At 40.2% G+C, this 12,712-nt stretch overlaps 1 protein-coding gene across 18 annotated transcripts in view; it reads left to right on the top strand.

Annotated features, from left to right (window-relative positions):
* The window catches only part of PLCB4 (phospholipase C beta 4), a 325,436-nt gene that overhangs the window by 301,532 nt on the left and 11,192 nt on the right, over positions 1–12,712 (top strand). For 16 of the 18 annotated variants that reach the window (XM_073339654.1, XM_073339649.1, XM_073339639.1 and 13 more), the window contains 3 exons: positions 1,825–1,900; positions 7,791–7,966; positions 10,955–11,056. In XM_073339654.1, the coding sequence (XP_073195755.1) occupies positions 1,825–1,900; positions 7,791–7,966; positions 10,955–11,056 (354 nt within the window). Of the gene's footprint in view, positions 1–1,824; positions 1,901–7,790; positions 7,967–10,954; positions 11,057–12,712 lie in introns of those variants that run through there. The other 2 variants (XM_073339656.1, XM_073339657.1) reach the window with 2 other exon arrangements.

The raw sequence follows: 12,712 nt of genomic DNA, 5'->3' as shown, positions 1-12,712 counted from the left end.
TGTGACAAGCAAATCAGTGATTAATCCTCACGGTGGCCCATAGGAAACACAAGGCACATCACACTCCTTGTATTTCCATACCAGACTTTTCTGGGAACATTTGAGGATAAAGCTTTCTGCTCATTTCCATAAGTTAGCAGCACTCTGATATTAAAATAGTCTTTAAAACTGGCATATTTTTTTATCAAGCTTCATTTCCAGGACTGTGATTAATTTAATTTTACTTCAGCCAAGCAATAAACAATTTAATTGGGGCAAATCTTCAGATAGTACAAATCAGTGTCGTTCCACTCGACGACAATGGAATGATGGTGATTTACACCAACTAAGGATTTGATGAGAAATGTTTTTTTAAAGGGGCTGCACAAAAAGTGAAATAAAAATATATTCCAGTCAAAGACAGATTTGTTCTAAAACCAAAACAAAAAGGCCAGGAAGTTTGGTGTGTGGATTTGCATGTTGTTCTAAGAACCTTTCGCTGCAAGAAAGGGCATGACAGGTCAGGGTTTGAAGGATGGATTGAGAATTTACTGACTCTTGTAAGACTTTAATTGAAAGCTTTCTTGTTGCTGTAATGGAACTTTTGATCCTACATTGTATGCTGCCACCTCTCCCAGCACAAAGTCCAAGTAAGGCCTGGTCTACACTGCGGGGGGAGATCGATCTAAGTTATGCAACTTCAGCTATGTGAATAACATAGCTGAAGTCAACATACTTAGACCTACTCACTGCGGTGTCTTCACCACGGTGAGTCAACTGCTGCCACTCCCCCGTCAACTCTGCCTGCGCCTCTCACGGTGGTGGAGTACCGGAGTCGACGGGAGAGCGCTTGGGGGTCGATTTATTGCGTCTGGACTAGACACGATAAATCGACCCCCGCTGAATCGATCGCTGCCTGCCGATCCAACGGGTAGTATAGACATACCCTGAGATTTGTGAAGGGAACTGTTGTGGGAGGGTGGTATTTCATCACTCTTCTACCCACCGCGCAGGCAAGTTATTGGGTGGCAGCATAACCCCTCTGTAGCTATTCTTCCAGCCTGTGATGCCCCTACAATACCAGAAGACCCTTGCCACCCACACAGAGCCCTATTAACTTTAGCTCGGTTCCACATGGGTGCCACGGTCCTGCTATATGCATTCTGTTGCAGGATCAGGTCTGTGTGAGGATTGGTGCTGTTGGATCCATACAAAGTTCAGCTCCAAAAACCTGAATGTACTGGCATGGGGTCTGTGCCAGCCACGCCACATTGGCCAGTTTGGGCTGTGCAGATCCTCTTTCATGGCACACGGGTATGAAGACCAATCCTTGCGGTCATTTCAGCTTTGCTGCAGCGGGGCACTCGTTGTAGGTAGCTGTACTTGACAATAAACCTTTTTCTGTTAAAGATGCAGAAATCACAATGGAAACTAGCAATCAAGATACATTTTTCATGCCTCAAACCAAAAGGTAGCACAATTGGCTTTAAAACAAGCAAAACAAAACAAAAATCATACCTAGGCAGTGAATCTGTTTGCAGGTTTTCAGGCTGAAGTTTAATTTTTTTGGCTAAAAAAGAAACCAGCATCATAAATGGACTTGCTGACATATCCTTAGAAATTGAATAATTGTGGGTCCCCTCTAGAAATAACAGGTGAAGTGTGTTTGAATTGCATGATCAGTAAACCGATAATATTTGTAAAGTGTGGATAAATTGCTAGCAGAAATAATTTCATTCCAATACACTACAGTACTTCATCATTGACTAACTATACATTAGTATGAGCTGACTGGATGGGAAGATATTTAACTTGTGGCACACATTTGCCATTTTGCTTTTTTAGAGGAAGTAATTGTCTTGAAATGAAGAAAGAAACTGAAATTAAAATTCAGGCTTTAACATCCGATCACAAATCTAAGGTAAGAAAACATGCCAGTGTTAACACATGCAACATTTGAGATCTTTGAGACCCAAATGGTAGTTTATTTTTATGAAAGCATGTGAATAATTTTCAGCAATAATGACATGCAGAAAAGAATGGGCATTACTCAGTGTCTAAAAGCTTTTGGTTTTTTATTCAAAAAGAGCAAAATCCATTTCCTGACTTTAACAATTTTTGAAGAGCGTATAATGCTCCTAGTTTTGTTTCCATGTGAAACAAAAATATTTGGTCATTTTGTAGTCGTTTCAGCTATGCAGAGAACAGAGGAAAATGTGCTATATGAAAATTGGAAGTGAATTTTGCCACCAAAAATATGTAGGTAAATGGAATTAGCTGCTTGTTAGTTTTACATCAGTGTCACCTTGTCCAACACCCTGCCAGACATTTGACTCTCCCTGTGCCCTCACTGTCTCTCTCTCCTGGAACCATCCCATTTGCATCAGATGTATTACTTGGTTACTTCGTACTTCTCCTAAGGTGAATCCATTGCTTTCTCCAAGATGCCTGTCCCCAAATAACAGCACCCAAGATCCAGTCCCAGTTGTTTTTAAATCAGTTGTTCTCAAGCTATGGTCATGGACCATTTTGAAGAGTTGCATGGAGCTGCTCCCTTGCAGAGGTAAAACATTGTCAGTCTCCAGGCTAGATGCGGTGCAATATAGATCTTAGCTAGTATTTCCAGAGACTTCCTGACTAATTAATTTTTTAAACTAATCCTCATTCTGCACTTCGTTGCATCCTGTACTACTTTGTCAAAGATTTCTCTGGTGCCATTTGAACTGCTTTCAGGTTTGTGGTTGATGTCAAAGTTAGAGGAATAGCAAATACCCTCTACGATAGAACCAGCTGCAAAATGACCCAGAGAGATTAGAGCAGAGGCGATTGAAAACACCAGGGGATTTTTACCTAATACATATAAAGTCTTACACACAGGGAGAGGCATCAAACACCACAGATACCGCATGGGAGAGGTAACCACGCCACTGTATTAAGCAGACTAAGACAAGCTCACTTTCGTCTTGTCAATTCTAATATCACGCATTCATGTAGCCAGAACATGTAGATCCTAGTTTTCTCTCTTTCTGCAGCCTGACTGTCACTCTGTTGGTGAAAAAAGGGTATTACCCTATGCATAAAGGGTTTTCCCGGACACATGGGGCTAGTGGAAGAGTGCTATGTGCTCTCCATCACCTTATTTCCCTAGGCGGACAGAGGCAGGTTGAAGATGAGGGGCAAACTGGCAGCCAGAGGAAGCATGACGAGAGTGTACTGTGTTCAAGTTCCATAGGGTCGGTATAGTAGCCCATAGGAAGCTGTAGGAAACCACTCAGAGTTGCTCTAAATTGTATCCAGCAGAGCCCAGCATCTGGGAGATGCAGAGGCAGCTTAAACTCTGCCCCTCCTCCTCCTTTCTGGTTGCACCTCTGAGCGCCACAGCTCAAAATCAAGGGCCATAGTTTGCTGTTGCTGCAGGGAAGTTGTGAGGTTGGTCTAGGGAAAGGAGAGCATGTATCAGAAAATAGCAATCTTAACAACGTGGCCACAATAGGAAATGTCAGAACCACTGTCTGAAATAAAAACTGGTTGTATTGGCAGATTGAGAAAAGCACAAAGGAAAAGCTAGTTATAAAAATCAGGGGGGCTAACAACTCTAGAGAGAGCATTGCAAGCTGGGCAGTAAGCTTAAATACAAAGCAAAGTGTAAAATCTTAAAGCTTTACAGAATAGAAGAGTCTTTGATGTGACCTTAGCTGCCCAGACTGGTTCTAATATAAATGGACATTGAAGTGTTCACTAACCTTCTACTTCCAATGAGTCTGAATGTTTTTTTTTTCCTTCCCACAAACTGATTTGGATATTAGGATATGTCCTTTTAAAATGCCCACTTCCAAACAGATCCTGTCAAATGCATAATCCGTCCCCACACAGATGGATGGCTTGCTTTCTTCTCCATGTCTAGCTTTAGGTTGGGATTTTTAAAGGACCCTAAGGGAGCTTGAGCTCCTTTGAAACTTCCACCCTTTGTGGCTTTACTGATCCCACAGAACACCTTTGATGCTGGCTTTCACTTGTACCCCACCTGGGTGGTTTGCTCCAGACCAAATGGAAATGTAGATTTCTTCTACTCCCAACAGAGTACAGCTATGCAGATAAAAATTACATTGGGAAATCCTGAGAGATGCCAAGTTTATACAATTCCTATTGAATTCAATGGGCATTGCAGATACTCAGCAGCTGTTCAGAAACCTCTCACCATTTGATCCATTGATTTTAAGATCAAGTGAGTTCATTTGATTAGTGAGCTCCTAGGATTAATCCAGCATGTATCAGATGTGCATCATCCCTGTATCACAACATGTGAAAACGAAATTAAATACTACGCAGCTATGCCCATTACCAGTGGTAATGGTCTACAGAGACTTGCTCCTCTATGTCGTGGATACAAATCCAGGCCGAGTTTAACATGAAATACTCGTTTTGAATACACAAATGCATACTTTACACACATCTACCTTTGTAGATGCAAGATACATTCCTGTGTTGGAAAACTAGGTTCCTAATATCCAGCAAGAAAAGGAGGCAAGGGAAAGAAGAAAAAAATATTTCACTGTTACTGAAAGTTCTGTATGAAGATTTGTCTCTCTAGACATACATGGAAGTAAATGAAAGGCAGGATTTCAGTTCTTCTCACATTCACTTCTGTTTGACAGATTTCTCTTAATCCCAGGATATATTTTGCTTTACTTGAAATCTACCATGCAGCTTTGCAGGATATTCAGTTAAAGACATGATTTCAGAGCGGCTTGTTTTACCAGGAGCAGTACCTCTCTTTTAGGCTGCAGGCTTATTTTGAGGTCTAGGAAATTAATGTTTTGCATCCTCTGTAGCGCATCTCTCTCCATGAGCATGTTGTGAGTTTTAAGATTTTTATCTTTGTCTCCTCGGATCAAGCACTTGAATAATAATCTTGCTTAGCTCTCTAAGCTCTGTTGTTGGTTTCTTCATTGGTATTCGAATGTCTGTTCAGTCTATAGGATTTCCTCCTTTGTGTTCCTCTGTAATATATGTTGCCACTTTTCAGAAACAATTATCAGATCATCTCTTCCCTTGAGAGCCTAGAATTCTTTGCTTTTCTGTGCTTATTTGGCTCTCTAGAGGCTCTTTGTCACTAAGTCAAACAGTACTTGCTTTCCCCAGGATTTCCAGTGTTTGCATTAGTCATTTAGTTTTTCAAGATATTTCTAAGATGGACACCTTGAGCCTGATTCTTATTTACACTAAGGCCATTTTACACCGCTCTGACCATGTAACAGGGAACCTAAATATGGGAGTAAATTATATTTACATCCTGTCTAATGTCTGTTTGTGCTGCTAAAGCAATGTAATGTGCATTTAGTGTAAATGACTCAGGCCCCTTATATGGAGATTGTGCGTTCAAGGCCCAGGCCTGTCCTAGGTAGCATGTGGGGGAATCACACTGCAACATGAAGGAGAAATTCTGGCCAACCCTGCCATGGTTCTCTCCAGGATTGTACCAGCTTTTGAAAGGGTGCAGCACCCAGTGGCTCGACCCAATTGGAAAGGCTATTACAATGGGAGCCGCCTTTATGAAATAATATGGATGGCACCTGTGCAAGAATTCAAAGCGGTGGGGTCTCCGGAAGCCTCATTATACTGTCCCCCCTACTAACCTGTATCGTCTTAGAGAGCTGATCTTTTAAAAAACAAAACAAAATAAAACAATGCTTTCTAACATTTTGACCATAGATGTCTTCTGAGAATATGCACCTGCTTCTGATGTGGTTTCACTCACTTGTAATTCTTCCTTGGTCATTGGGCCCCTAGATAGCTTAGGCATTATTGAGTCTTCATCTACAAAGATGGGGCTGATCCCATCTTGTACATTGAGATAAACATAAAGGGTAGAATTTTTCAAAGATGTCGGTGTTGGCCTAACTCCACTCCCATTGAAGTCAACGGTAAAACTCCCATTGGTTGCCATGTGAGCAGCTTTAGGCCAACACTGAGCCCTTTGGAAAATCCCATCCAAAAAGCATGAATGTTTTCTGGTTATTTCCATGTGTATGTTCAGCTCCCTCCCTAACACCCAGTGTGTTCGGGTTCGGAGGTCAGTATTACTATGGGAGCCTGTCAATAAAGGCTTTCTTCTCCTGGGCTGTTTCCCATAAGGTTCGCTCCTCTGCATCTAGGTCCCAACTTAGTAAGATACCTGAGCACTATCATAACGTTAACCTTGTGAATAGTCCCATTGAAGTCAGTGGGGCTACCCCCATGCTTAAAGTTACGCTCATGCTTAAGTACCTTGTTGAATGGGAGGCCTTGCTGTATTAGTCTGGTCAAACTTCTGCCTCCAAAGGCTTGTTTTCCTGCCAGTTGGAAAAAGCCAAACTCTGTGCAGCTCTTTTGCCTGCATTTTCTGCACTAAACCATATACATTTTCTTGTGGGAAGTATATTTAATTATAATTAAACGTGAGACTAGCTTTTATGTAGATAAGATACCAGCCTAGCTTGGAAAAGGCAGCAAGCTCTTTATTATCAATGCGGAATCCCATTCTTAACACACAACGTGTTCTTTGTTTGCTTGTACCTTTGGCAGAGAGTCTAGGCACCGGTTGCCTTTAGAGGTGCTCTGCTCCCTTGAATTTCTCTCTCACTTTTGTTGTTTCGCTGTCAGTGCACTGGACGATCCTGTTTAGTTGTATGCATCTGACTGTGGGTCAGATGCCTAAAATACGTTTGAGAGGAAGTGCGTCTAGGGGGTACATGCTCCTGAGGGGCTTGGCATCAGTCTCACTTGGGAGTTCTGTGATGGCAATTTTGATTTGAAGAATCAGGATTAGCTTCCATGTAAGAACGCCCAAAGGCTATTAGTTTCCATAGTAGCACTTTATAAAAAGGCCTACCTGAAAATAGATGATTTTTTGGTGAGACTTTGTGCGCATTTATGGAAAAGTAGGATAGCTTGTCAAAATAGCATAGCTAATTATGAAGGGATAATCAGGTATATCTTTCTATTAGTTACTTTTCTAAATCATTGGAGTACAATATACTATTATAATAACAACTCTGATGGTTTAAACTTCTTCACATTGTCTCTTGGGAACTTTCCAAAACTTTAATCATATTATTCTTGTGAGTCTTGAGAGCTGAGCAAGAAAAGAATACTTGTCAGATTCCCTGCTGACTTAATGAGCATAAGACACAGCTATATAGTCTAGCTGCAGATTCAGGATGTATTAAATATAGGATTTCTCTGAAAAACTGACTGTGTGAATAAAGTTTCAGAGTAACAGCCGTGTTAGTCTGTATTCGCAAAAATAAAAGGAGTACTTGTGGCACCTTAGAGACTAACCAATTTATTTGAGCATAAGCTTTCTTTGTGTGGGTAAGATTTTCTCCACAAAATTGGAGCCTGTGTTTAAGCCCTTAGAGAAATTCATCCCACTAGATATTCTCCATTTCTGATTTTTTTTATTTTATATTTTTGAGGCAGCCAAGAATGCTTAGCAGTTGTATAATGAAGCATACGTTTCAGGAGGTTTAAAAAGAATTGTAGTACAATTGAGGGCATTAATTCAGTCGTTTTACACAGGGCAACTGGGTAACAGAGAGCCCTAGTAGTGAGGGTGCATTTTATCTGGTGTTTATAATACACTGTAGTTTCCTTAGTGGCTTCATGTCACTGTGGAGCAGTTTGCTTTATATAATTTAGTTCTTGCAATTTAGTTGTGTTTTGTAAGATTTTTGTAATTATCTTGAAATGATCTCCACTGCATTAATGGCTGCCCTTATATTATATCTGTGAGAAATACTGACAAACTAGTTATTGTTCTTTCTCTACAGGTAAAAGAAATTGTAGCGCAGCACACTAAAGAGTGGTCAGAGATGATCAACACCCACAGTGCCGAAGAGCAAGAAATCCGTGATTTACATCTGAGCCAGCAGTGTGAGCTCCTGAAAACCCTGCTGGTTAATGCTCATGAGCAACAAACCCAACAGCTAAAGTTTTCTCATGACAGGTGAGCAGATCAGTGTCGTCATTCAGCACCCTGAGAACCTGTGCACTGGTGACGGGATTATCAGGATAGAGCATCATAATAGTCAAATAAGTTATCAAAGGAAGAACTGAGGGATAATGGAGCAGATCCTCAGCTGGTGTAAATCGCCACAGCTCCATTTACGCTAAGGAACTTGAATTTAAAGAGCCTGAACCAGAGAGATGCTAAGCATTTGCAACTACCTTTTGAAGTTGATAGCTGTGGGTGTGAAAACTTTAGTTACCTTTTTTTTTCTGTGTAACTACCTCACAGTTGCACATTGTTTTAATAAAATATCAGGTTGTAATCTCCAGTACAAAGAAAATGCTGCATGCCAGCACTCTTGATTGCTTTTATATTTAACTGCACTGTCCCCTTTAAATTAAATGCAAATAATAGTATGGCCTATCTCTAATATAGCACTTTTCATCAGTAGGTCTCAAAGGACTTTACTAAGGGAGGTAAGTATCATAATCCCCAGTGTTATACATGCAAAGAATGGAAGTGGAGGAATTATCTCATTGCACAGTCTATGATGTGAGGAAGTCCACAAGCATAGGAATTTACTTAATACATATTTTTAAAAGACCGTCCTCAGCACTGGTCTGGTAGGAAGTCCAAAAAGCATAAACGACTTCACATCAAAAGAAGCTAACTGAGGTTATTTTCTATTTTAACAAAACTCCTGAATGAACTAATGTAGTACCTTACCATAAAACAGATTCCATGCTGAGACCTGCATGCTTTCCATCCAACAGAGGAAATTCTCAGTGAAAGGTTTTAATATGCTCATCTTTATGTTACTCTCCAAATTAGCTCATTAATTCAAGCTGTCTAGGAATATGTTTATTTTATAATTAGATACTTTTTGAAGTATTATGAAATACACTAAAAATTATTATTTTACAGATCCTAGTTCTGGGACCAAGCCGGGGAAGAGTCATTCCCTAGTACAAGTTAGGACAGCCTTTGGGGTATTCTGTTATGCAGTTGCAACAGCCCACAAAGGCACCACAGCCAGTTTGCTATCCACAGTCTTGCTTTCTGATCCATTTTGTAACCAGTATACTCCTTCTAATCTATTCTGCTAAATTATAGTTTCTTTCCTGGAGGAATAGTTATTCTAATCTCTTTTGAAATGTTTTTCTTTTCTTTTCTATACCTACTTCCCTTGTTCTCTTATCTACATTGGGCTAAAGCTATCAGTGTGGACAGATATCTCTACCAGGAAAACGTGTCACCTAGGCTATATACAAATTTACTTTCTTCATCCTTTCCTCACAGTTCGTAGCTTTAGATTTAGAATTTTCACATCTCCATAGTATTTTAATGGTTCTGTATTATCTTTGGAAATCAGTTCTTAGTACTGAATTGCTTATTTAAAATCAATTTCATTTGTACCATACAGTTCTAAGTGCTGGTCTGATTTTTCAGAGGTGCCGAGCACAACACATTGATTTCTGTGCATGGGTAAACTTTAAATAATGTTCTGTGCCATCCAAGTTAGGGATCTTTTTGGTTGTATTTGTTGCTGTCTCTGTGTTCGCCACTTACCCAGGGATTTTTATCCAACCCGTTTGTATAAAGATTGGGGATTTTTCTGCCTTAGACAAATGTAAAACACTGTTAGATCTGTGCATGTCCACAAACCAGAATGCTTTTGAATGTGAAATGTTGAATTGTTGATCGTAATGCCCAAAAGGGGCTTCATGCTTCATCACCTGTAGAATGTATAAAATACATGAAGTATATGTAACCTCCAGGAATCAGCTGAGCAAGACACATGGAAAATAAAGGATCATCTTGAGAATAGAAAGGGCAGTTGACAGCATGCTATTCTTTCAGCCTCTCTATCTATTAACTAGAGTAATGAGACGTGCTGAATAGCTATCTAGACAGTGTACAGAGTGGTAGTAGAGAGATCGGTAATCTGAAATGATGCAGATATCTACTGGAGAGTCGAACGTTTTCCACTCATAGTGGAGAAAGCAATTACAGTTCATGCTTGGACTGACCGGATTCAAAGAAGAAAGCAGAAAACAAAAAATGCTTAAGAGTGCAATCAGAAGATTGCCATTGAACACTGGGGGGGGCAGGGGGGGGACACGGGACTATCCAGCTCCAGGATGTACGAGAACTCAGATGGCTCTCAGAAAGTCCAGCTGCCTTTGACTCTTTCCATTTCACTTTACTGAATTAGAGATACTGTGTATGGAGCACACAAGAAATTAGAAAATCTGGGAGTCAAACTGACATTTCTGACTAAAATGCATCCAAATGTGTTGGTAATGAGTCAGAGAGAGAAAAAGTATTTTTTAATTCAGGGAGAGATCAGCAGATGAGTGGAGCAGTATTCAGAAAGCACCAAATTGCATTAAGTAGGATAAAATACTGATAATATATGATAATTGACTTCAGTGGACTTTAATTGATTTTGTCATCTGTGCTGTTTGTGTTGCAATTGTTTTTCTCTAATTCATCAACCTATACCAAACGCTAGTTGAAGTTACAACACCAAATCATAAAAATAAGACGGATATGCCAGAACTAGCAAATGTTAATATTATTCGTACTCTGCTCATACATTCTGTGCACAGAGTTTTTGTAAATTTATTGTGTAGTTTTAAAAGGCAAGTCACATTTCTTAAATTACTGATAATAGCTCTTACTCAGTCAAAAGTTCTAAACTAGAGACAGTACTGTATTTTTGTAGCCTGTTTAATTCAAAGTGCAAAATGCTTAAAACCATTCCTTCAAATTGTTTTCTCTATACCCTCCTGAGATTTGTAAGTGCTGTTCAAACATACAGTCCAGTAGGAAGAAGACATTCTTTATATAGTCTGTTCTTTGTACTTCTTTAATACTTCACAGACAACTTTAGCCATTATATAGAAAGGTATCAATAAGCTACCTTAACAACCATTAACTATCACATTTCAGTTTATAATGATTTTGTTTGTATTTCCCTAGGGAAAGCAAGGAAATGCGTGCCAACCAGGCTAAAATTTCTATGGAAAACAGCAAAGCCATAAGCCAGGATAAATCTATCAAAAATAAGGCTGAAAGGGAGAGGTAAGTGTCAGATCCATCTATGAGAGGCAGTATAATTGATTGATCTGTGCACACATTGACTAAAGTATGCTTTGATGTGTGGGAAATGACGTGTGTTTTTAATTGTTATGCTGTATATATTTTCAATGGCTGTCTCTGGACAATTTTGTGTGTGTGTGGATCGTATCATTTAGGCCCCAATCTTGGAAACACTAACAAAGGAGTTGAACGTCACACCCATGAGGAGTGCCGCTGACTACAATGGAACTAATCACACAGATAAAGTTACACCTGTGTGAAAGTGTTTCTAGAATTAGGACCTTAGTTTTTATTCACTGATCCATTTTTCCCCTTTAAATGCTGTGCAATATCACTTGCAACAGTTACTTTTTAGTGTTGTTAAGATGCACTGAGAAGGCAACGCTGAGACTTGGGTCTAGTTTGGGGTTAGCCTTGGGTTCAGAGAATCAGGCGAGATAGTGCCACTTGGGGAATGAGAAATGGCGTCAGTGAAAAGGCATCCCATGGCCTTCATCTCGGCCCACTCCTGGCAGGGATGAGAGATGGAACAGGCATTCCAGAGGGAGCAGAAGGGAAGTTATGGGGAAGGAAGGGGATAGGTGTGAGATTAGTAAGGGGCAAAGTCAGTTTTTTTGGGGGGGGATGCCAAAGAAAGATGTGAGGGGTAGAGGAGCTGGAGCTGTTTTCTGACGACAGTGTAGTATCCTTCGTGTATTGATCCTCCAACCTTGGACCACAGCTTCTTCATTCACCTGGTGCTGACTGGTCTTAGAAACCTGACCAATTTTCCCTGTTCGCGGGGCTCCAAGCCCCACTAGACCAGATCACATCTGAAGCTAGAAAGCCAGTCAGCGTGTCTTCACTGCAGATCTGGGAAAGCCATCCCTAGTTTTGATGTCTGAGCTCCAGACTTGGGAAACTAGAGGCACAGATTTCAGTGACAGCTTCTTGCATTTTCCCCAGGTTTTGGGCTGCAGTTTTGTAGCTCTTTAAAATTCCATTTTAATTTAAGGTGTTCTGAATACACAGGTAGAAGCAATGTTCATATGATGATTTCCCATGACCCTTCAGGGTTTCCATATGGTTTTGGGCTTGCTAAATAGTTGAACATTTTCACCTTCGATTGCCTGCCCTACATTGGGCTATTTTGATCCTAGGGCTTGAACTTGTTCCTTCTGAATGAACAAACAATGGAGTTTTACAGATTTCTAGTACAGACTGAAGACAGCAGTTGCCAGAGCCCTTGGTAATCATGTTCCAGGTTTATGAAAACCTTCTGCTAATGACATAAAATTACTTAAGCTGGGTTTATATATAAAAATAGGCTGAAGACACTGCTCTTTTTCACATTTTTTCAATTAGTCTAATTCAACTCTTTCAACTATTTTGTGTCAGCTCATTAGAATTCTTGCCATAAAAGGCACTTTACAAATGTGTATTATATTTCTTTTTATTTATATGATAACTATTGTGACAGGGTCAGGCCAGATGGCTATAGGAGAGTAGAAGGCAGATATATTAGCCCCAGGCTAAGTAGGTCCCTTTTCCCTGGGTAAGGTAACAGGGAAGGTTCCACAACAATCAGGAACCTTCTGGAGACAATTAAGACAGGCTGATTAGAACACCTGCAGCCAATCAAGAAACTACTAGAATCAA

The sequence above is a fragment of the Lepidochelys kempii genome, chromosome 3, assembly GCF_965140265.1.
Source record: "Lepidochelys kempii isolate rLepKem1 chromosome 3, rLepKem1.hap2, whole genome shotgun sequence".
In the NCBI taxonomy this organism is placed as follows: domain Eukaryota; kingdom Metazoa; phylum Chordata; order Testudines; family Cheloniidae; genus Lepidochelys; species Lepidochelys kempii.
Note: the sequence above shows the minus strand (reverse complement) of the source record. Positions and strands in the feature narration are given on the sequence as shown.